Source organism: Papio anubis, chromosome 13, assembly GCF_008728515.1.
Source record: "Papio anubis isolate 15944 chromosome 13, Panubis1.0, whole genome shotgun sequence".
Taxonomy (NCBI): domain Eukaryota; kingdom Metazoa; phylum Chordata; class Mammalia; order Primates; family Cercopithecidae; genus Papio; species Papio anubis.
The window spans coordinates 24,561,873-24,588,070 of NC_044988.1; the positions used below are offsets into that span (position 1 = coordinate 24,561,873).

Below are 26,198 nucleotides of genomic sequence, written 5' to 3' on the forward strand. Positions count from 1 at the left end.
TGATGCCTCCAGCTTTGTTCTTTTGACTTAGGATTGTCTTGGAGATGCGGGCTCTTTTTTGGTTCCATATGAACTTTAAAGCAGTTTTTTCCAATTCTGTGAAGAAACTCATTGGTAGCTTGATGGGGATGGCATTGAATCTATAAATAACCTTGGGCAGTATGGCCATTTTCACGATATTGATTCTTCCTATCCATGAGCATGGTATGTTCTTCCATTTGTTTGTGTCCTCTTTTATTTCAGTGAGCAGTGGTTTGTAGTTCTCCTTGAAGAGGTCCTTTACATCCCTTGTAAGTTGGATTCCTAGGTATTTTATTCTCTTTGAAGCAATTGTGAATGGAAGTTCATTCATGATTTGGCTCTGTGTTTGTCTGTTATTGGTGTATAAGAATGCTTGTGATTTTTGCACATTAATTTTGTATCCTGAGACTTTGCTGAAGTTGCTTACCAGCTTAAGGAGATTTTGGGCTGAGACAATGGGGTTTTCTAAATATACAATCATGTCATCTGCAAACAGGGACAGTTTGACTTCTTCTTTTCCTAACTGAATACCCCTGATTTCTTTCTCTTGCCTAATTGCCCTAGCCAGAACTTCCAACACTATGTTGAATAGGAGTGGTGAGAGAGGGCATCCCTGTCTTGTGCCAGTTTTCAAAGGGAATTTTTCCAGTTTTTGCCCATTCAGTATGATATTGGCTGTGGGTTTGTCATAAATAGCTCTTATTATTTTGAGGTACGTTCCATCAATACCGAATTTATTGAGCGTTTTTAGCATGAAGGGCTGTTGAATTTTGTCAAAAGCCTTTTCTGCATCTATTGAGATAATCATGTGGTTCTTGTCTTTGGTTCTGTTTATATGCTGGATTATGTTTATTGATTTGCGAATGTTGAACCAGCCTTGCATCCCAGGGATGAAGCCCACTTGATCATGGTGGATAAGCTTTTTGATGTGTTGTTGAATCCGGTTTGCCAGTATTTTATTGTAAGCTCTTAAAACAAAATGCTATCGTGATGCTGGATACATAACTGTGAATATATTAGAAACCCACTGAATTGTGTATTTTTTAAAATTTTTTATGTCTTTTTTTTTTATTTTAAGTTCTGGGGTACATGTGCAGGTTTGTTACATAGGTAAACATGTGCCATGATGGTTTGCTGCACCTATCAACCCATCACCTAAGTATTAAGTCCTGCATGCATTAGCTGTTTTTCCTGATGTTCTCACTTCTCCCTTACCCACCACCAGGCCCCAGTGTGTGTTGTTGCCCTCCCTGTGTCCATGTGTTCTCATTGTTCAGCTCTCACTTATGAGTGAGAACATGTGGCGTTTGGTTTTCTATTCCTGTGTTAGTGTGCTGAGGATAATGGCTTTCACCTCCATCCATGTCTCTGCAAAGGACATGATCTCATTCCTTTTTATGGCTGCATAGTATTCTTTGGTGTACATATAGCACATTTTCTTTATCCAGTCTATCATTGATAGGCATTTGGGTTGATTTCATGTCTCTGCTATTGTGAATAGTGCTGCAATGAACACACGTGGGCATGTATCTTTATAACAGAATAATTTCTTTTCCTTTGGGTATGTACCCAGTAATGGGATTGCTGGGTCAAATGCTATTTCTGGTTCTAGGTCTTTAAGGAATTGCCACACTGTCTTCCACAATGGTTGAATTAATTTACATTCCCACCAACTATGTAAAAGCCTTCCTATCTCTCTGCAGCCTCACTAGCATCTGTTGTTTCCTGACTTTTTAATAATCACCATTCTAACTGATGTGAGATGGTATCTCATTGTGGTTTTGATTTGCATTTCTCTAATGATCAGTGATGTTGAGTGTTTTTTCATATGGTTGTTGGCCGCATGAATCTCTTCTTTGAGAAGCGTCTGTTCATGTCCTTCACCCACTTTTTAATGGGGTTGTATGTTTTTTCTCGTAAATTTGTTTAAGTTCTTTGTCGACTGCGGGCATTAGATCTTTGTCAGATGGATAGATTGCAAAAATTTTCTCCCATTCTGTAGGTTGTCTGTTCACTCTGATGATAGTTTCTTTTGCTGTGCAGAAGCTTTTTAGTTTAATTAATTCCCATTTGTCAATTTTTGCTTTTGTAGCGATTGCTTTTGATGTTTTCACCTTGAAATCTTTGCCTATGCCTATGTCCTAAATGGTATTGCCTAGATTTTTTTCTATGGTTTTTATAGTTTTGGGTTTTGTATTTAAGCCTTTAATCCATCCAGAGTTAATTTTTGTATAAGGTGTATAGACAGGGTCCCATTTCAATTTTCTGCATAGGCTAGCCGGTTTTCTTAGCATCATTTATTAAACAGCGAATCCTTTCCCCATTGCTTGTTTTTGTCAAGTTTGTCAAAGATCAGGTGCACGATCTTATTTCTGTGTTCTCTATTCTGTTCCATTGTTCTGTCTGCCTGTTTTTGTTACTATAGCCTTGTAGTATGGTTTGAAGTCAGGTAGTGTGACAGCTCCTGTTTTGTTCTATTTGCTTTGGATTTTCTCAGTTATAAGGACTCTTTTTTGGTTCCATATGAATTTAAAAATATTTTTTCTAATTCTGGGAAGAATGTCAATGGTGCTTTAATGGAAATAGCATTGACTGTATAAATTATTTTGGGCAGTATGGCCATTTTCACAATATTGATTTTTCTTATCCATGAGCATGGAATGTTTTCCCATATGTTTGTGTCCTCTCGGATTTCATTGAGTAGTGGTTTGTAGTTCTCTTTGAAGAGTTCCTATCTGTATTCCTAGGTATTTTATTCTTTTTGTAACAATTGTGAATGGGAGCTTATTCATGATTTGGCTCTCTGCTTGTCTGTTGTTGGTGTATAGGAATGCTTGTGATTTTTGCACATTGATTTTGTATTCTAAGATTTTGTTGAAGTTGCTTATCAGCTTAAGAAGCTTTCAGGCTGAGATGATGGGGTTTTCTAAATACAGGATAATGTCATCTGCAAACAAAGACAATTTAACTTCCTCTCTTCCTATTTGAATGCACTTTATTCTTTATCTTGCCTGATTGCCCTGGACAGAACTTCCAATAGTATGTTGAATAGGAGTGGTGTGAGACAGCATCCTTGTCTTGTGACAGTTTTCAAGGGGAACACTTCCAGGTTTGCCCATTCAGTATAATATTAGCTGTAGGTTTGTCATAGATGGTTCTCATTATTTTGAAGTATGTTCCATCTATACCTAGTTTATTGAGAGTTTTTAACGTGAAGGTACGTTGAATTTTATCAAAGGCCTTTTCTGCATCTATTGAGATAATCATGTGGTTTTTGTCTTTAGTTCTGTTATGTGATAGATCATGTTTATTGATCTGTGTATGTTGAACCAGCCTTGCATTCCACAGATAAAGCCAACTTGATCATGGTGGATAAGCTTTTTGATATGCTGCTGGATTTGGTTTGCTGATATTTTATTGAGAATTTTCGCATTGATGTTCATTGGGCCTGAAGTTTTCTTTTTTCATTTTATCTCTGCTAGGTTTTGGTATCAGGATGATGCTGGCCTCATAAAATGAATTAGGGAGGAGTCCCTTCTTTTCAATTGTTTGGAATAGTTTTAGAAGAAATGTACCAGCTCCTCTTTGTACCTTTGGTAGAATTCAGCTGTAAATCCATCTGGTCCTGGGCTTTTTTTGGTTGGTAGGCTATTTAGTAATGCCTCAATTTTAGAACTCGTTACTGGTCTATGCAGGGATTTAAGTTCTCCCTGGTTCAGTTTTGGGAGGGTGTATGTTTCCAGGAATTTATTCATTTCTTATGGGTTTTCTAGTTTATTTGCATAGGGGTGTTTATAGTATTCTCTGTTGGTTGTTTGTATTTCTGTGGGATCAGTGGTGATATCCCCTTTGTCATTTTCTATTGTGTTTATTTGATTCTTCTCTTTTTTTCTTCATTAATCTAGCTAGTGGTCTATCTATTTTACTAATTTTTTCCAAAAAAAAAAAAAATATCCTGGATTTGTTGAATTTTTTAAGGGTGGGTTTTTTGTGTCTCTATCTCCTTCAGTTCTGCTCTGATCTTGGTTATTTCTTATCTTCTGCTAGTTTTGGGGTTTGTTTGCTTTTGGTTCTCTAGTTCTTTTAGTTGTGATGTTAGGATGTTAATTTGAGATCTTTCTAGCTTTTTGATGCGGACATTTAGTGCTAAAAATTTCCCTCTTAACACTGCTCTAAGTGTGTCCCAGAGATTGTGGTACATTATGTCTTTATTCTCATTAGTTTCAAGGAACATCTTGATTTCTGCCTTCATTCCATTATTTACTCAGGAGTCATTCAGGAGCAAATTGTTCAATTTCCATGTAGTTGTGTGGTTTTGAGTGAGTTTCTTAATTTTGATTTCTAATCTAACTGCTGTGTTGTCTGAGATACTGTGTTATGATTTCAGTTATTTTGCATTTGCTGAGGAGTGTTTTACTTCCAATCATATAATCAATTTTAGAGCAAGTCCAATGTAGTGCCAAGAAGACTATATATTTTGTTGTTTTTGGGTGGAGAGTTCTGTAGATATCTATTAAGCTCACTTGATCCAGAGCTAAGTCATGTCCTCAATAACTTTGTTAATTTTCAAATCGTGTATTTTAAATGAGTGAACTATATTATGTGTAAATTGTAGCTCAACAAAGTTGTTTTAAAGGTACAAAAAATGCTATGCTGTAATAGAAAATATGTTTTTTAAAAAGTTCCAAAACAGTATATGTGATATGAACTTATTTGTTAACAGAGACCCTATGTATATATACATATTATGTGTATGTATTTCATAACATATATATGAAAAGAAAAAATCTGGAAAATTAGAAACTGGTTATCTCAGTTGGATTCAAATTCAGGTGGGCTTAAATTTATGTGCAAAGTGCAAAGTGTGTGTGCTATGGATTAGAAGGAAGTTCACTATTTTCCCATATGGCAACAGGCAATAAACATAAAAATAGATGTACAATTATACATTTTCGTGATAGCTCATGTTTGCACTTCCCTTTCTGTTCCTTCTCAGTAATTCATGCCCTACAGCTGAAGACATTGAACATCTAACAGGATATATTTTACCAGAAGTACTAGTGCTATTCCGTAATATGAGAAATCTTTTGGTTTTTATTTTCAGCTACCTATATAGACTTCCCTCTAAAGTAACTAGTGAATAAGAATTATCTCTTAAGGTAAAGAATCATTTAACTAGGAGTTGTTAGGTTGAGTTCTAGCTTCACACCTCAGAACAGTGTTTCCTAAATCCCATGCTGTCATGTACAATCTTCACAAACCCGCCATATCCAAGTACCATGTGAAATATTACTTATCTGATATTTCCCTTAACTTTAATATAGTTTATTTTTATAAGGTATTGTTACTATTATAAATGGAAGATGGACATATCATCTGCCATAAATATGTTAGCTACAAGTAAATACAATGCAAACAAAAACTTAATTGAAACTTAAGTATGTAAATATAGGAGACAGCCTCAGCTTTGGTTCCCCCTTTCCCCTAGGACAATGGCTTTTACGCAGTAGCACTTTTTGGGACATAATATCAGAGAACAGGAGAGGGGAATGGGAAGAATAAAACAGCAAAGGAGAGAAAGTCTCTCCACCAAGGTGTGTTACAAGCTATCACTATTAAGGTAAGTGGGTCTTAATCCTTCTGGGGACCCACTTAGTAGACATATAGAATAAGCCTCAGAATTGCCCACTCAAGAGACAGAAGAGGGGCATATTTATCCACCAGCTCTCATTTCCCATTAGTTAAGGATGGCCCCATAGAGTATTAATGCTCCATGTGGTGACTGCAGAGAATGCTGGGGTAAAGGTGAGAATATGTGTGCAGAACAGTCTAGATGCCATCAGGTAACAGCTACAGGCAGTTATTTGCTGCAATAACCAGAGTAGAAAAGTGGAGCAAGAGAGTGAAATGTTTCTGCATAATCTGAAAGTTTCTGCGTAATCTGACCCCTGTCTAACTATCCATATTCTTTTTTGCATTTCTTTTCTCTTTTCTGTATTTATATTTGTCTTCTCTGATCCAGCCTCACTGGCCACCTTTTAGACCCTCAAACTTCACACTCCTCCAGGCCACAGGGCCTTTGTATTTGGTCTTACTCTACTCAATCACTCTTGCTACACCTGTTTCTTGACTCAGTTTATGCCAGCAACTATGCATCCCTACAACATCACTAATTTAGCAGTCTCTCTCAACTCCCTGACAAGGGTAAACTCCCTATAAAAAGTTTCAAGGGTCTATGCATTTCATCCCTGTAGTGCTTGTTACCATTGTAAATTTACAATTTTTGACCCATATTTGTTCCCCAGTGTATCTCTAGTATCTAACACAATGCCCAGCAATTACCATGCACTCAATAAATACAAAATGAATGAATGATTGATAGTATTCCTGTGATTATTTTTGGACACAATTTTTTCTCCTTCCTACTCTTTTTCTCCTTTCCTTTCCTGAGGCAGTTCTTTGTATGTATGTATGTATTTAGAGACAGGGTTCTTGCTATGTTGCCTAGGCTGACCTGGAACTCCTGGACTCAAGCAATCCTCCTGTCTCAGCCACCTGAGTAGCTGGGACTACAGATACATGCCTCCATGCCCACCCTTTCCAGGCAATGTTGAGCTCAGATTTGAATAACTAGCATCAATTAGAGGAAGGCTATGAGGGATATTTTTAGGTTTCTACTGCCAGGTCTAGAAGACTTCCTCAGGTAAGAAAACATTTCAGAGTGGTTTGGAAGTCTTCCACATCCTCTTAAGCATCCTCATCCCAAAGGTTGAAATTCTATTCTTTCCCAAGCAGTGACCTAACTTTCACATAAAATATCTGAAGAGGATTCAAACACTGTTGTTGCAGGAAGTCAGGGACCCCAAATGGAGGGACTGGCTGAAGCCATGGCAGAAGAACATAAGTTGTGAAGATTTCATGGACATTTATTAGTTCCCCATATTAATACTTTTATAATTTCTTATGCCTGTCTTTACTGTAATCTCTGAATATAAATTGTGAAGATTTCATGGACACTTATCACTTCCCCAATCAATACCCTTGTGATTTCCTACGCCTGTCTTTACTTTAATCTCTTAATCCCATCATCTTCGTAAGCTGAGGAGGATGTATGTCTCCTCAGGACCCTGTGATGATTGTGTTAACTGCACAAATTGTTTGTAGAGCATGTGTGCTTGAACAATATGAAATCTGGGCACCTTGAAAAAGGAACAGGATAACAGCAATGTTCAGGGAACAAGGAAGATGGCCTTGGACTCTGACTTCCGGTGAGCTGGGCAGAACAGAGCCATATTTCTCTTCTTTGAAAAGCAAATAGGAGAAATATCACTGAATTCTTTTTCTCAGCAAGAAACATCCCTGAGAAAGAGAATGCGCCACTGAGGGTAGGCCTATGAGTGGCCCCTGAGGAGGTGGCTGTCTTTTACGGTCGAAGCCGAAGGGATGAAATAAGCCCCAGTCTCCTGTATCATTTCCAGGCTTATTAGGACAAGGAAATTCCCACCTAATAAATTTTGATCAGACAAGTTGTCTGCTCTCAAACCTTATCTCCTGATAAGATGTTATCAATGAAATTGCGTGCCCGAAACTTCATTAGCAATTTTAATTTTGCCCAGTCCTGTGGTCCTGTGATCTCGCCCTGCCTCCATTTGTTTTGTGATATTCTATTACCTTGTGAAGCATATGATCTCTGTGACCCATACCCTATTCGTACACTCCCTCTCCTTTTGAAAATCGTGAATAAAATCTTGCTGGTTTTACGGGTCAGGGAGCATCATGGAACCTGCCAACATGTGATGTCTCTCCCGGACACCCAGCTTTAAAATTTCTCTCTTTTATACTCTTTCCCTTTATTTCTCAAACCAGCTGACACTTAGAGAAATAGAAAAGAACCCACATTAACTATCAGGGGTGGGTTCCTCTGATACATTGTATTAAAAATTTTTAATGTTTATTCATATACCATAGGAAAAATATATTTTAAAAGAAAGGGAATCCAAAAAATGGTAGCCCAGCCAATCTTAAGGATATCATCCTAGCTCCTTGTATGCTTGTCAGAATGGGGAGCACAGCCCCCACACAGGCCTCCTGCTAAACCCCACACTCTGCACCTAAAAACTTTGCACACATGACATTAGTTACAATGCAGCTTTGATCAATAAAGCTAAAGGAATAATTTATTAATAGGTGAAGGGAAAACAATAGGCAAGGAACATCATAAAGGATCACCAAATATAGACATTGCAGGCAGGAGTTTGGGGAGTGTGTGCTGATGCTAACTAGGGGACAATTTAGCACTGTGAACAAAGACATCAACTCTGTAAGCAGAGTATGTAGGCTAAATTGAGGCTCCTGTCATTGACTTTCTCAGAGATCTTGAGCAAATTACCTAAGTCTCAGTCTTCTCATGTATAAAATGGGAATAATAATATAACATATCTCAGAGTGAAACGTAAAAATTTGAGGAGGAAATACTTGGCACATTAGCCATTGTTGTGGTTATCTTCAGCTGTTGCTTTCTCCCCTTCCCCAAAGTGGAGACCTCAGGATATAGCTTTAAAGAGGAATGGCTCTGCTGCCCACCTATCAAATCCAGTGGGCATGAAACTGAATGACTGCTTGGGAATCTGCAGAAGTAAAGGAGCAATCACATTATCCTATATTCAAAACAATAAGTGCTTTTAGTCTCATAGCATCCTTGGAGAGAATTAAAGCAGAGGGTATCCATGGAGGAGAAGAGGAAACATCTGCAATACTCTCACAGAACAATGAATTAGGGTGCATATCTAACATTACATGCAAAGCAGCTGCCTTTACTATTTTTGTAGGCATATTTTTTAAGCAATTAAAGGATAGAAATTTTGGATGCATGGATACAGATATTGATCTCTTAAAGGCCAGACCTTGCCACACTCAGATTTGTTAGGTCCTATATATTCTTTTTGCTCCCAGAGATTCCATCTGCCTAATCACCATTCCAGTCAGAACCACAACCCCTTTTCCCTTGGCCCACTTATGCAGACTTTCCCACTAGAGCTTAATGCTTCCATGGAGAAAGGAAGGTGAAAGATAAGGGGGAAATCCAACTACAAAAGGCAGTAAGAAAAGATGATGAAGCAAGGAGAATCACTACAGACAGGTTTTAAAAAAACCTAGTTCCTGAAAGCTTAACAAATAAAGTAAAATAGAATTCCCAATTATACCATAATTTTTGTACTCAGTCATTAATGATATATGTCTAACATTATACACACTTCCCTTATTTTTTTTCTTTCACAGCTGAAATCTTGATTGGCTTAAGTTTGATGAGCATCTGATTGAGGCTGAAGATATGATTTACATATTTGTTTAAATTATATGAATTTTATAAAACTAATGCTAGTCCTTCATTTTTTATGTTATCTTACAAAAAAATGCAGTAAAAAATTATTCAAATAATTTTTCACAAAGACTACATTCAGTACTAAACTGAACTGCTGTCTAATACATAGAAGCTTTATGACAAAGGCTGTTCTCAATGATAATCTGAAACCCCAAAATCACTTTATGGGCTGCACATTAGGAATATCAATTCTAACTACACAAAATCATAAAAGCTTTTCAAAATATAAATTGGATTTGTATAAAAATAAGAGATCAGAAGTAGATTTTTTTCTTGGGTTTTGTTTGGTTTTATTTGTCTTGGTTTCCCTTAAGGGATAGAAAGCCATATGAAACATTATTTCTTTTCTCTGGTAAAGTATGGCTAGTTCTGGGCTGGGGTTATTTACAAAATCATTGTGAAAACAGATGATTTAAAATAGTATTTTATTTCTCTTAAGGGAAAATTATTTAACAAAAATTGACATTATTAAAATTTCTTAATGTGTACTCCCCAAATAATCTATCTATTTAAAAGAAAAAAAACTTTTATTTTAGGTTTAGTAGTACATGTGAAACTTCGTTACATAGGTAAATTTGTGTCATGGGAGTTTGTTGTACAGATTATTTTATTACCTAGATATTAAACCCAGGACCCAATAGTTATCTTTTCTGCTCCTCTCCCTCCTCTCACCCTCCACCCTCAAGTAGACCCCAGTGTCTGTTGTTTCCTTCTTTGTGTTCATGAGTTATCATAATTTAGCTCCCATATAAGTGAGAACAGGCAGTATTTGGTTTTCCTACATGAGTTTGCTAAGGATAATAGATCAATTTTTCTGCAACAGACATGATCTCATTCTTTTTTATGGCTGCATAGTATTCCATGGTATATATACATACCACATTTTTCCTATCCAATCTGTCATTGATGGGCATTTAGGTTGATTCCATGTATTTGCTATTGTGAATAGTGCTGCAGTGAACATTCGCATGCCTGTGTCTTTATGATTTATAGTCCTCTGGGTATATACCCACTAATGGAATGGCTGGGTTGAATGATCTGCTTTTAGCTCTTTGAGGAATTGCTATATTGCTTTCCACAATGGTGGAACTAATTTACATTCCCACTAACAGTGTATAAACATTCCTCTTTCTTTGCAACCTTGCCAGCATATTATTTTTTCACTTTTTATTACTAATCATTCTGACTGGTGTGATATGGTATCCCATTGTGGTTTTGATTTGCATTTCTCTAATGATCAGTGATATGGAGCTTTATTTCATATGCTTGTTTGCCACATGTATGTCTTCTTTTGAGAAGTGTCTGTTCATGTCCTTTGCCCACTTTTTAATGGGATTCAGGTTTTTTTCTTGTAAATTTGTTTAAGTTCCTTGTAGACTCTGGATATTAGACCTTTGTCAGATAGATTGCAAAAATGTTCTCCCATTCTGTAGGTGGTCTGTTCACCCTGATGATAGTTTCTTTTGCTTTATTGGAGTTCTTTAGTTTAGTTAGATCCCATTTGTTAATTTTCGCTTTTGTTGCAATTGCTTTTGGCATTTTTGTCATGAAATCTTTGCTTGTGCCTATGTCCTGAATGATATTGCCTAGATTTTCTTCTAGGGTTTTTATAGTTTTGGGTTTTACATTTAAGCCTTTAATCCTATCTTGAGTTAATTTTTGTATATGGTGTAAAGAAGGGGTCTAGTTTCAATTTTCTGCATATGGCTAGCCACTTCTCCCAGCAACGTTTATTAAATAGAGAATATTTTCCCCATTGCTTGTTTTTGTCAGGTTTGTCAAAGATCAGATTGTTGTAGGTGTGTGGTTTTATTTCTGAGTTATCTATTCTGTTCCATTGGTCTATGTGTCTGTTCTTGTACCAGTACCATGCTGTTTTGATTACTGTGGCCCTGTAGTATAGTTTGAAGTCAGGTAGAGTGATTCCTCCAGTTTTATTCTTTTTTCTTTGGATTGTCTTGGCTACACGAGCTCTTTTTTGGTTCCACATGAATTTTAAGATAGTTTTTTTCTAATTCTGTGAAGAATTTCAATCTTGGTTTAATGGGAATACCACTGAATCTACAAATTACTTTGGGCAGTATGGCCATTTTAACAAAATTGATTCTTCCTATCCATGAGCATGGAATGTTTTCCCATTTGTGTGTGTCCTCTTTGATTTCCTTGAGCAGTGGTTTGTAGTTCTCCTTGAAGAGGTCCTTCACTTCCCTTGTTAGCTGTATTCCTAAGTATTTTATTCTCTTTGTAGCAATTGTGAATGTGAGTTTATGCATGATTTGGCTCTCTGCTTGCCTGTTGTTGGTGTATAGGAATGCTAGCAATTTTTCACATTGATATTGTATCCTGAGACTGATGAAGTTGCTTATCTGCTTAAGAAGCTTTTGGGCTGAGGCAATGCGGTTTTCTAGATATTGGATCATGTCATCTGCAAACAAAGATAATTTGACTCCCTCTTTTCCTATTTTAATATCCTTCATTTATTTCTCTTGCCTGATTGCCCTGGCCAGAACTTCAAATACTATGTTGAATAGGAGTGGTGAGAGAGGGCATCGTTGTCTTGTGCTGGTTTTCAAGGGGGAATGCTTTCAGCTTTGTCCATTCATTATGATTTTGGCTGTGGATTGTCATAGATGGCTCTTATTATTTTGATATGTGTTCCTTCAATACCTAGTTTATTGGGAGTTTTTAACTTGAAGGGGTGTTGAATTTTATTGAAAGCTTTTTCTGCATCTATGGAGATAAGCATGTGGTTTTTGTCTTTATTTCTGCTTATGTGATGAATCACATTTATTGTTTTGAGTATGTTGAACCAACCTTCCATCCCAAGGATGCCTACCTGATTGTGGTGGATTAGCCATTTGATGTGCTGCTGGATTTGGTTTGCAAGTATTTTGTTGAAAAGATTTTTGAATTGATAGTCCTCATGATATTGGCCTGAATATTTCTTTTTTTGTTGTGTCTCTGCCAGGTTTTGGTAGCAGAATGATACTGTCCTCATAGGATGAGTTAGGGAGAAGTTCCTCCTCCTCCTCAATTTTGTGAAATAGCTTCAGTAGGAATATTGCCAGTTCTTCTTTGTACATCTGGTAGAATTTAGCTGTGAATTCATCAGGGCCTGGGCTATTACTGGGTGGTGGTAGCCTATGTCTCTTTGTAGGTCTCTAAGAACTTGCTTTATGAATCTGGGTACTCTTGTATTGAGTGCATATACATTTAGGATAGTTAGGTCTTCTTGTTTCATTGAACCCTTTACCATTATGTAATGCCCTTCTTTGCCTTTTTTGAACTTTGTTGGTTTGAAGTCTGTTTTTGTTGTGTGTGTGTGTGTTTTGTTTTTTGTTTTTTGAGGGTTTTCTTGAAATTGGGAAAGTAACCCCTGTTGTTTTCTGTTTTCTCTTGGATGGCAGATTTTCTTCCATCCCTTTATTTTTAGCATATGGGTGTTATTAAGCATGAGATGGGTCTCTTGAAGAGAGCATACGATTGGGTCTTGCTTTTTTATCCAGCTTGCCACTCTGTGCCTTTTAAATGGAGCATTTAGCCCATTTACATTCAAGATTAGTATTGATATGTGTAGATTTAATCTTGTCATTCTGTTGTTCACTGATTATTATGCTGGCTTGTTTGTATGGTTGCTTTACAGTGTCACTGGTCTGTGTAATTAAGTGTGCTTTTGTATTAGCTGGTAGTAGTCTTTCCCTTCTCTATTGAGTGCTCCTTTCAAGATGTCTTGTAAGGCAGGTCTGGTAGTAACAAACTCCCTCAACATTTGCTTGCCCAAAAAGTATCTTATTTCTCCTTTGCTTAGGAAGTTTAGTTTGGCTGGATATGAAATTCTTCGTTGAAGGTTTTTTTTCTTTAAGAATGTTGAATATAGGCCCCTGATCACTTTTGACTTGTAGGGTTTCAGCTCAGACATCTGTTGTTAGCCTAATGGAGTTCTCTTTGTAGGTGGCCTACCCTTTCTCTCTGGCTGCCTGTAACGTTGTTTCATTTTGACCTGAAAAAATCAGACAAGTATGTGTTTTGGGGATGATCTTCCTGCATGGAATCTGGCAGGAAGTCTCTGTATTTCCTAAATTTGACTGTTAGCAAGGACTGGTAGCAAATTTGCCTCTCTAGCAAGGTTGGGGAAGTTTTCATGGATAATATCCTGAAATATGTTTTCCAAGTTGTTTGCTTTCTCCCCCTCCCTTTCTGGGATGCCAATGATTCATAGATTTGGCCTTTACATAATCCCATACTTCTTGCAGGTTTTGTTCTTCCCGTTTTATTCTTTTTCCTTTATTTTTATCTGACTGTCTTATTTCAGAGAGCCAGTCTTCAAGTTCTAAGATTCTTTCCTTAGCTTGGTTTATTCTACTGTTAATACTTGTGATTACATTGTGAAATTCTGGTATTGTTTTATTCAGCCTTATGAGACCTATTAGCTTCTTTTTTTAAACCAGCTACTTTGTCTTTAAGCTCCAGTATTGTGTCATTGTGATTCTTAGTTTCCTTGGATTGGGTTTTGCCATTCTTCTGAATCTCAATGATCTTCATTCCTCTCCATAGTCAGAATTCTATTTCTGTCATTTCAGCTAGCTCAGACTCATTAAGAACTCTTGTTGGAGAACTGGTGTGGTTGTTTGGAGGACATACAACACTCTGGTCATTTGAGTTACCAGAGTTCTTGCATTGGTTCTTTCTCATCTCTGTGTGTAGGTGTTCCTTTGACTGCAATGTAGATTGAATACAGTCAATAGACATCTTTCCTGGAAGTTTTCATGGGGCCAAGACTTTGCGCAGGGTCTTTATTTGAAGCTGACAACTTGTCTTTGGTTTCAGAGCGGGGTATGTTAGTGAGGTATTTTTGGCATTGAAGCTTTGGGGAAGGTGATCCGGTAGGTGGCACTTAGGCATATTGGTCAGTTGGTAGACTCTTGCTTGGTTGTGTGGCTCCCCTGTTTCCTCATTTTTGTAGGCATGTTCCTTCTCAATGCTCTGAAAGTGTAGATTTCTTTCCCTGTTGAGAGCTGGCTATAGATTATGACTCAGCACTCCTGGACTGCCCCTTCAGCTCTGGGGCAATCTCAGTGTTATGTTTCTTCTTCAACTTGGCGGCAGTAGAAGATACCTTAGCATGGTTATGGCCAAGGGTCTTTTGCTTGTCTCCTGGGGGCTACACCCCACTGAGATGCAGGTCAGCAATTACTCTTTGCAATTATCCCAGAATGGATAGTCTATGTTGTAGGTACAAGCTCGGGGTTCCCTGTCTGGTGACAAGCAGAAGGTGGGGGTAGGTAGGACCTGTGAGAGACAAACTGGCCTTCTCTCCTGGAGTCAACTGCAGCTTGTTGGAGGTATGGATGAGGCACTTAGGGTCTTTGTTCCTTTGTTAGTCCAAGGGTTCTAACAGCTCTACTGCCTCTGCCTTGCAGAGGTAATGGCAGAGAGGTTTTCAGTTGCCCCTGGGAATCCTGTCCAGGGAGTTAGAAAACTGCTACTTGATCGATAACTCTGGCAGAGTGTAGCTGGAGGCCTGGAGGACCTGTCCGGTGAGGAGATATGGGAATGGGCACCCATGTAAAAGTCTGGTCACTTTTTCACAGGGTTGCTGCAGTATATTGGGACCCCACATCAGTCCCTAGTCACTTCAGATGTTTTATTATCTGGAGGTAGCAACAATGAAGGCTATGAAACAGCAAAGATGGCAGCCTGCCCCTCCCTCTGGGAGCTCCATCCCAGAAATGTACAGACCCATTGCTGGCCCAAATACACCTGTAGGAGGTGGTTGGAGACCCCCGTTAGGAGGTCCTACCCAGTGAGGAGGAATGGGATCAGAGACCCACTTGAAAAAGTAGTCTGGCCACGTTTTCATAGAGCAGCTATGCTGTGCTCACGGTCTGCTTCATCCCCTGATTGGCTTGGAGTCTCTGAAGCCTGAAGGATGGAATGGCTAAGTCAACCAAACAGCAAAGATGATGGCCCACCCTTTCCCCCAGGAGCTCTGTCTCAGGGAGGTGTAACACTTCTACCAGTGACTGGCTGGAGTTGTAAGCCAGTGGGTTTCATTCTGTGAGGTGCTGTGAAGTGGGGCCTGCAGACTGTCACTGGATTCAGCCCCTTTTCTAAGGGGTGTGGTTGGGGGGGTTCTAACCTCTTGTTTTGCCGGAGGTGTAGCTACTTTTGACAGGAAGCCTGAAAAGGAAAAGCCCAGGTATCGAAAGCTCCCGGGTCTCTGCATGTGCTTAAGTGGCTGCTCTGCTGAGACTCCACATAGCTCTGTGTGTCAGACTGAAGGCCCAGGTGGAGTGGGTTCCTGAGGGGATCTCCTGACACAAGGTTCCAAAGATCCACGGGAGAAGCATGGGTTCCCAAGGTCGTGCATTCACTCACAACTTCCCTGGGCAGAGGACGATCCCTTGGCTTCATGTCAGTACCAGGTGGGGTGTCACCCTGCCTTGCTTTTCTCTGCTCTCCGTGAGTCAAGTTGTTTCCTTGATTAGATCCAATGCATGTACCTGGATGTTTCCGTTGAAGGTGCTGTATTTACTCACCCCTTCTATTCCTCTCCATGAGAGCCAAGCACTTCAGCTGCTTCTATTTGGCTGTCTTGGCCACCCCCAAGACTCTATTTTTGTTTGTTTTGTTTTGTTTTACAGCAAACAAGTAACACTAAATAGAGTTTCATTTAAATATTTGCTTTGGCCTGTATCTAAATCGAGTGCTTTAGTATAACACAGATAGTAAACATCTCTTTGCACCATTTTCAACTGTCCTTCCTTTATATGCAACTGTAAAGGGGGCATACAAATAGTATTTACCTCAAAGGATAGATTTGCAAACAGCATGAGATAATATACATGAAATTCAGAGCCAGCACACAGCCAACATTCAACAAATCTTAACTATTTTTACTAATAAGCAATTTTTAAAAAGACAGTCTTATGGAAGAGATATTGACTCTCTTTTTTTAATCTACTAATTGCCATAGACTTCTGTTGGGGGCATTACCTGTCCCACCATTGTTTCCCAGCAAGGTCCTCGAGGTACATCTGCAGGGTGAACAAAAAAGGGTGGTCCAGTGCTATTTTCAGAGAATGATGCATTGTAGGCCTTGATCATATTGGCTTCCCAAAGGGTAATATTGGCCTTTACTAGCTTCTCCTCTTCAATCTAGAAAGCAAAAAGATAGAAACGAAAATGAAGACCATAGAGATTTCAAAGGCATTTTGGCAAACGTGAGACTAGGAATTGAACAACAATCTTATGGCAAGGACAATCCAGAAACGAGGCTTACCTTGTTGTTAATCTCATCCATTAATGCAAGAATAAATACATACAAATTGCCTAAAAGAAGAGCAAAAATGCGTCCCAGTAGCCATTTCAAAGCGATGAGAGGATGGTAGTCTTCTAATTCAGCAAATAAGTCAAACAATGTTGGACAGAACATCCCTAGGAGGGACATAACCATGTTCATCTACAAGGAGGCACAAGGGAGAAACTAAGTTAATGGTGTTTAAAGTTATTATTGCTTTTTGCCAGAATTTTGGAAGATTCTGAGCTAGACTTCTTTGATCTTTTTTAAGATCAAAAATGATTATTTTAAGCATGTTTAGAATTTGATCTCAAAATGACAAGGACAATATTCAACTCACATTCTCAAGATAGGCATGTGACTGAGTGCGTGTATGTGCCAGTAGTAACAGGCTGTTTCCTGGTATAGTGAAGGTGGCAATTTACATCAGTCTCTACACAGAGAACACATATTGTTTTATGTGGTAACTGATTCTGATATGGTGACACACTCCACAACAAGATTTCCAAAAGAAATGGAAAATGATCAGCTTGAGGAGGAGGTTCAAACTGAAAATTCTAATCTGACAATCATCAGCATATGGGCTAGTTTAATCAGTTAGAATGAATGAATTCCCTGAGATGGACCTATGCCTAAATATTGAATTTTGACAAACGTAAACTTTTAAGGCCAAAAAAAAAATGAGTTTTATTAAAGGAAATAGAAGACACTCAGAGAAACAAATGGAGAACACATGACATAATGTTATGGAAGCCAACGTAGAAAACTTTCAAAAGTGAAAGAATGGACTATAATTTCAGAGACAAGAGAATAATGCAGGGGTGGGAAGAGGAGGGAGAGAGGGAGAAGACGGAATAGAAACATGAAAAGTAGGAAACATGTGCTTCTTATTTCCTGGATATTTGGCAACCTTATGATGACATTATTTGGCTAAAGGAAGTCAATAAAAAGAATCCAAAACACGTATTAATTTTCTAATGGGGAAATATCAATTTTAAGTAACTCTGGTGACTATCTCCTTTCCCAAATACCTGAATCAAACTGTCACCACTAAACATTTCCTATCTTCTCCTGTGGACTTCGTGGTGTGAAGAATTATAATAACTACCAGGCTATATTTAGAAAACAATTGCTATGAGATTTTTGTCATTTTTATTAAAACATTATATAAGTATGACCAACAGGATCCAAATCTCAGCATGCCATAATACAGAATCAGCATGCTATAATTTTAGACTAATGTAAAGAAAATTTGGCAGATCCTGTGCAAGCTTATACAAGGTCAATTTAAATTTGGCTTCATCAAATTTGTAAAGTTAATCACGAATCTCCATTATTACCTTCATTGGCCCCTAGGACTCAGAGGGTCCCTAAAATAGATGTTAAAGAGATTCTTACAAAGAATAGTTATTTTATTGATAATCAACTACCCATCCTTTAGTATGGTTTATTTGCACAAAAACATAACCAATATAAATAATGGACCAAAGCTGCATGATAATGTTGCCTCCATGTACTATTACAATTATGAGACCATTTTGAAAGCAAACTTAGTAAATGCTTTGAGGTGTTCCTCCATTTTTCATTTTAAATAAATAAAATCCCTCTACTAAATGACTTACATTTTACAAGTTTTTATGACATGACTGTATATGAAAGTCTTTAAAACATCTAGTCCCATCTCTATTGGTACTTCTTCTGAAATACTTAGGATGTTATTTGGAATCTTTTTCTGTAAGTAGATTATATCATTTGCTGTCCAAGATTTTTTAGAAAATTCTGTGCTTATGAAGACATATTTTAATTCTTTTGATCTATACTGTTCTGCAAAAGTTTTAGTGTGGGAAGTCTACACTTCCCACAGCCTAAATCTGCACATACTTTGAAAATGCCCAAGCTCAAAATGACGTCACATCATACACACAAACATTTTATGAACGGGAACAGACTCTAGCAACAACTCATGACCAATGATTTTCTGATTCTAAATGATCTATGTCTAACCTCCTTTCTCTGATCCACTAAATGGGCAGATACTCTAAAGGCAAATTGTGGTCATAATGTTTAATTCCTGGAAAAGAGCTGGCCTTCTTCATTTGAATAGCATTTAGAGAGAGAGGAAGTAAGGTACAGGGCAGGAGGAAATGGAGATGGAGATGTTGCAGTTAGGCTTCTAATGAAAACAGAGGGAAGCCCAGACATGCCCAAAGGTGGAGAAGCAATCTGAGTGTTTCCAGTAAGATTCAACATAGGAATCAGTGGCTTTATCATGGCTGCTTCAAAAAATTCAGGCAACAATTTGATCTTTTAATGACAGATGAAGGATTTGCAGAGAAAGCAACAAGAGCCTTGGATTCGAAGTCAAGACTCCTAGGTTCTCACCCTGACTCTTCTCCTAACTCTGTGACCATAAACATATAATGCAATCTCTTGAGAATCATCATTCCCATCTGTAAAATATAATGATTGGCCTATGTGTTTTTTAATATCTTTTCTGACTCTAACTTTCCATCATGTCACAAAATGAAAAACAGACAGTCCAGATTTAGAAATAAGACTAGAATAGAATGGAAATGAGCAAGAGAGTTGGTTAACTGTAAGGGCAGAATAGGTGAAAGGTAAAGTATGGCCTTTTTAAATGTTCCCTCAAAGAAGCATAACCCCCAAAAGAAACAAATGTCAGGTTCTAAGCACATAAAAAGCATGCAGAGACGAACTTCATTTTTTTCCCACCACCCAAGGGTGTCAGGATCTTGCTGTGCAAATTCCTGGGATCGCTTCACAGCCCAAAAGATGAGGTATCCACTCCCTCCAAGTGTTAGAAACACGAAGAAGTTAGCCAGAAACCTCAGGAATCTGATCAAGTGGACGTTTTCCTCTACTTGGGCTGCTTTTTCTTCTGTGATAGCTTCCTGTATCCATGCAAACAAACAAACAAACAAAAACCCAAAATAGAATATCTTAGCTACATTTTAAAAGTATCAAAACCTCAAAAGTTATTTTTACAATCATCAGAATGTGAGGAATGACAATGTAAACTAAACCTGAGATTCTACAAACCGGTGAATACTGCCAACAAATGATGGTAAGTAAGAGACAGAAGGAAGAATTCTTGCAAACAAACTGTGATTGATCTGATATTAGTGTAGTCTTCATTCTAAAAATCTTCATTCCAGTGAATTTTTTTTTTCCCAAAGAGTGAGCAGCAGCAATATTTATTGCGAAGTGCGAAAGAACAAAGCTTCGACAGCGTGGAAGGGGACCCAAGCGAGTTGCCCTCCAGTGAATTTTTTTTAAAAATACTAAAAAATAATGTTTTAGGGTCACTTAAATATTATGCTTATTCCTGTAAATAATTAGCGAACATTGTTCTAGTTTTTAAAATATCTTATTCTATTACTCATGGGTCCTGTTTCAATCCAGTAACATCATTTTATTACCAGATTTAGAGAAGAGAAGTCTTTAAGGGATAATAGTGCTGTTGTGGGTCATGGAAGATTTTCCAGTTATAATCAGAACCATGGCAAGATCCTGGTAGGCAGAAATCATGAGTTAATCTTTCATGTAAATTGTCAAGATACTGCACTAGCTGGACCAGATGGAACGCCTCCAATTTTACTCTTAGAAATACAAATAGCAGGCTTTTGAAGTTGGTACATCTACCTTAAAGTTCATTGTGATAGAATTAAATTTGTTGTCTGCCGTCTCAGGATTGCCAATCAGGTAGTCCCAGCTCGTAAAGACCTTCCAGCTGAAATTGAAAGTGTTGTCATCTCCACCTCCATCATCACCAATGTTTTTGGTCATTCTGTAAAAACAGGAAGTTTAACCCAGCAGCCAGAAAAAATGAGATAGGGGGAATAGAGAGCAACAAAACATGATCATGAGTGTTGAAGTGGAGAAGCAATAGCAAAAAGACATACATTTTATAACAAGTTTGTTCAGAAAATCATTTCTTTTTAAATTTTGTTTTTGTTCAAGTGTTTAAATCATTCACTTTCTTTTTTCTTTTTTTTTTTTTTTTTTTTTTTGAGACGGAGTCTCACTCTGTCGCCCATGCTGGAGTGCAGTGGTGCGATCTTGGCTCACTGCAAGCTCCGCCTCCTGGGTTTACGCCATTCTCCTGCCTCAGCCTCCCGAGTAGCTGGCACTACAGGCACCTGCCACTACGCCGGGCTAGTTTTTTGTATTTTTTAGTAGAGACGGGGTTTCACCGTGTTAGCCAAGATGGTCTCGATCTCCTGACCTCCAGATCCGCCTACCTTGGCCTCCTAAAGTGCTGGGATTACAGGCGTGAGCCACCATGCCCAGCCAAATTATTCACTTCCTAGGACTTCAAGATTAATAAAGTACTAAGCACTGAAGATTTGAATAATTCAACATGTACACAAAAACATATTTTTATGTGTTTTGTTAAACTGAGATCATTATTTCTTAACCTTTGGTAAGATAAGAATTTCTTTAAGAATATGATGAAAATGATTGAGTCCCTCCCCAGGGGAAAAGAAACACATGTACTGACTTTTACACTGCTCCACACAACTTTAGTTGGCTCCCAGACCATCTGAAGCCTCTGGATGGACTAAATCAGGCGAATAAACTCCTATGTAAATTTTAATTCCCCCTAGAATCTCCTCCCAAATAGAGATTACATTGAGTACATTAAATTTCCATCTACTCGAAAATTCTTGAACAAAAATCAACATTTTTATACAACCTTAATGCCAAGTGGTTTTATATGTGTATATATATATATGATTCTATATATTTTTAAATCAGTGATTACATATGTGTGTGTGTGTGTGTGTGTATTTGCTTGAAGAGCTTAAAATGCATTTACTCACAGGTTTATTTTAGTGGTTAGAGATCTATGTCCTATTTACTCCACTTCCTTTTTCCCCTTTCACTATAAATAGCAAAATTAAAATTTCATATGACACAAATTATAAAATGGTCCCATAAGGTTTTGGTTTTTAAAATATTATAGTCATATAAACCCCAAAGAACAAAAGGGCACAATGACAAAAAGCTGACATTGTAGGTTGACAGGTGTCTCTAGATCACCTACATTCCCCCACTATCAGTCACACTTATCATGGAGGATTATACATTTTAAATAGGCTAGCATGTAAGGAAAAATAACTACAGATCATTATTCCTTTCATCCATCTACCACTTTACCCTTTGCAAATGGTGATTGTGTGTGCTTTCACATTTGTTCTCTTTAAAATCTCAGCAAAAAGTCAAGGTAGTTACTCTCCTTTTTACAGATGAGGAAGCTGAAGCTCAAAGGCATGAAACAATTTTCTGGACATTATCTAGCAGTGAACCACAGAGATAAGTCAAGGGCTCAGATTTTCTGACTTTGCTCCAGTGCTCAAGCTAGGACACCATGACGTATGAAAAGCCATACAAAATGCCTTTTTTTTTTTTTTTTTTCCAGGTCAAAAAGAGTTGAAAGCAGACATTCCCTATGGTTTAGGAAGAAAACCACTCCTTTGATTAAAATGCCACTGTCCAATTTTTGCACTGTCATTGAGCCAAGGGAAGGGCTTCAAGTAAAAATGGCTACTTGGCAGATAAGTTTTGAATGGAGTTTTATCACTGGCAAAGTTTTGACCTGAAGACAGCCTCCCAGGGAAGGGAGCCTGAACTGGATGAGCAGACTGGGAATATCTAACATGTGGGAAATGGGGTGAAAAGAAGTGGAATACTGAAAGGAATAAGGAAGGATGCCCAAGACAAACCTGCTTGCAACACATTTTTATTGAGATATGGCCGTGATAGCTATAAGCTCTACTCTTTGTCTATAGAGCAAAATACCAACAAATTTATGAAAACTGCTCATTTTTTAAGACTGCTATCATTTTCAACTACCTTATCTGAGAAGCAATCTGAATACATCATTTACCTTGGCAGGGGAGGTAGCAAAGGCAATTCTAGCATATATGTTGTTGCCTAAGGTTTTTATACTGAATTTCTTGACTTGGACCACAAGTTTGCAACTCCATTTATACCCTGAGGTCATTTGGTTATTTCATGGGTGCATGTGGAGGTTTTTAACAAATCAAATAAATGCCTCTTTAAATCCTAAACCAACAGGGTCACTATAATGTAGCCTCTGCTAAAATGAAAGTTGAGAAGAGGAAGGGGATTGAGAGACAGGTAGGAAACAATTTTCTAGAAGCCCACAGGATAAGACCACACGAGAAAAAGAAAATTACTGGAAAAGTGATACTAAACAACATGTGGACTCGTTCTCTCTTTTCCACGGTTTTAGTTACTTGTGATCAATTCATGGTTCCAAAAATATTAAATGGAAAACTCCAGAAATAAACAATTCATGTTTTAAGTTTTATGATGTTTTGAGCACTGTGATGAAATTCCTCACCTTCCCACTTCACCCTGCCCAGGATGTGAATTCTCCCTTTGTTTAGTGTGGATGCATCCTGTGGATACAATAGTGTATCCATGTTGCTCGTAGTCGTCTCAGTTATCAGACTCACTATTACAGTAGGGAAATGCTTGGGTTCAAGTAACTCTTATTTCATGTAATGGTCTCAAAGTGCAAGAGCAGTGATACTGGCAATTCAATTATGTCACAGATAAGACATAAAATGCTTCCTTTAAGTGAAAAGGCAAAAGTTTTTTATCTAATGAGGAAGGAAAAGAAAATCATACACTGAGGTTGCTAAGATCTATAGTAAGAACAAATATTCTATCCATGAAATTGTGAAGAAGGAAAAAGAAATTAATGTTAGTTTTGCTGTTGTACCTCAAACTGCAAAAGTGATGGTCACAGTGTGTGATTAAAATTTAGTTAAAGCGGAAAAGTCATTAAATTTGTGGGTAGAAGACATGAAAAGAAACGTGTTCCAACTGACAGCAATAGAATTTGCTATCCATAGTTTTAGGCATCCACTGGGGGTTTTAGAACATATCCCCTGAAGGCAAAAGGGTGCTACTAATTTAAATTATTTTTCCCCAGATAATTGTTTTAATTATTATTTTTTCTTTCCAATTTTTATTTTGGGTTCAGGGAGTGCATGTGCAAGTTGCTTACATGGGTAAATTGCATGTTGTGGGGGTTTGGTGTACCAACTATTTCATCACTCAGATGATGAGCATAGTACCCAATAGGTAGTTTTTCAATCCTCACCTTGCTTCCACCCTCCACCCTCACATAGGCCCTGTTGTCTACTGTTCTTTTCTTTGCGTCCATCTGTACTCAATGTTTAGTTCCCATTTACACATGAGAATATGAGGTATTTGGTTTTCTGTTCCTGCATTAATTCTCTTAGGATAATGGTTTCCAGCTTCATCAATGTTGCTGCAAAGACATAATTTAATCCTTAATTCTTTTTTGTGGCTGCATAGCATTTCATGGTGTATATATACTACATTTTCTTCATCCAGTACACTGTTGATGGACATCTAGGTTGATGCCATGTCTTTGCTGTTTTGAATAGTGCTGTGGTGAATATGAGTACATGTGCATGTGTCTTTACAGTAGAATGATTTCTATTCCTTTGGTATTTACTAAGTAATGGGATAGCTTGGCTAAATGGTAGTTCTGTTTTAAGTTCTTTGAGAAATTTTCAAACTGCTTGCCACAGTGGCTGAACTAATTTACATTCCCACCAATAGCATCTAAGTGTTCCCTTTTCTCCGCAGTCTTGCGAGCATCTATTTTTTGTTTTTCTGGTTTTTTTGTAACAATAGTCATTTAGACTGGTGTAAGATAGCATCTCATTGTGGCTTTACTTTGCATTTCTCTAATGATTAGTAATATTGAGTAATTATTTGTATGCTTAATGGCCATGTGTGTCTTCTTTTGAGAAGTGTCTGTTGATGTCTTTTGCCCATTTTAATGGTTTTTTAGGGTTTTTGTGTTTTGCTTTTGCTGGTTAGTTTAAGGTCCTTATAGACTTATAGACACTGGATATTAGACTTTTCTTGGATGCATAGTTTGCAAATATGTTCTCCCATTCTGTAGGCTGTCTGTTTAGTCTGTTGATAATTTCTTTTGCTGTGCAGAAGTTATTTAGTTTAATTAGGTCCCACCTATCAATTTTGATTTTTATTGCAATTGCTTTGGGAGTCTTCTTACTGAAGTATTTGCCAGGGCTGATATCCAGAATACTATTTCCTAGGTTTTCTTCAAGGGTTTTTATAGATTAGTTTTAAAAACCAAAAATTTATAGTTTTAGATTTTACATGTAAGTCCTTAATCCACCTCGAGTTGATTTTTGTATATGGTGAAAGGAAAGAGTCTAGCTTTGATGTTCCTCATAGGACTATCCAGTTATTCCAATGCTATTTATTACCCAGGGAGTCTTTTCTCCATTGTTTATTTTTGTTAACTGTGTCAAAAATCAGATGCTTGTAGGTGTGCAGCTTTATTTCTAGATTCTCTAACCTATTCCATTGGTCTATGTGGTGGTTAATATTAGGTGTCAACTTGACTGGATTGAAGGATGCCCAGATAGCTGGTAAAGTATTGTTTCTGGGTGTGTCTGTGAAGGTGCTGCCAGAGGAGATTGACAGTTGAGTCAGTGGACTGGGAGAGGAAGACCCACCCTCAATGTGGGGGGGCACCATCTAATCAGCTGCCGCAGTGGCTAAAACAAAGAAGGTGGAAGAAAATGGGGTAAGCTGGCTTGCTGAATCTTCTGGCTTTCATCTTTCTGCTCTGGTGGATGCTTCCTTCCATCCTCCTGCCCTTGGACATCAGACTCCAGGTTCTTTAGCATTTGGACTCTGGGACTTACACCAGTGGTTTGCCAGGGGCTCTCGGGCCTTCAGCCACAGACTGAAGGCTACACTGTCAGCTTCCCTGTTTTTGAGGTTTTGGGACTCAGACTGAGTCACTCTTGGCTTCTTCCTTCCTCAGCTTGCAGATGGCCTACCATGAAACTTCACCTTGCTGATCATGTGAGCCTTTCTCCCTAATAAAGTTCCCTTTCATATATACATATATCCTATTAGTTCTGTCCCTCTAGAGAGCCCTGACTAATACAATCTATGTGCCTGTTTTTCTATCAGTATCATGCAGTTTCAGTTACTGTCGCCTTGTAGCATAGTTGGAAGTCAGGTAGTGTGATTCTGATGCCTCCGTTTTTTTTTTTTTTTTTTTGGCTTGTGAGACCTTTGGATATTCAGGGTGTTTGGGTTCTATACGAATGTTAAATGGTTTCTTCTAATCTGTAAAAAAATGTCATTTGTATTTTGATAGGAATAGCATTGAATCTGCAAAGTGTTTTGGGCAGTATGGCCATTTTAGTAATATTGATTCTTCCCATCTATTAGCATGGAATTTTTCCATTTGTTTGTGTCATTCCTGATTTCTTTAAGCTATGTTTTGTAATTCTCATTGTAGAGATCTCCCTAGTTAGTTATATTCCTAGATATTGTATTCTTTTTGTGGCTATTGTGAATGAAATTGCATTCCTGATTTGGCTCTCAGCTTGGAAAATTCTGGTATGTAGAAATGTA

The 26,198-nt window shown here is 37.9% G+C and overlaps 1 protein-coding gene across 1 annotated transcript in view; it reads right to left on the reverse strand.

The window, feature by feature from the left end:
* TMC1 (transmembrane channel like 1) overlaps positions 1-26,198 on the reverse strand; it is a gene marked incomplete at its 5' end in the record, with an annotated part of 220,939 nt that overhangs the window by 39,112 nt on the left and 155,629 nt on the right. The window contains 4 exons of the mRNA XM_031654756.1: positions 16,400-16,561; positions 16,686-16,865; positions 19,421-19,615; positions 20,367-20,511. Coding sequence (XP_031510616.1) covers positions 16,400-16,561; positions 16,686-16,865; positions 19,421-19,615; positions 20,367-20,511 — 682 coding nt within the window. The remainder of the gene's footprint in view (positions 1-16,399; positions 16,562-16,685; positions 16,866-19,420; positions 19,616-20,366; positions 20,512-26,198) is intronic.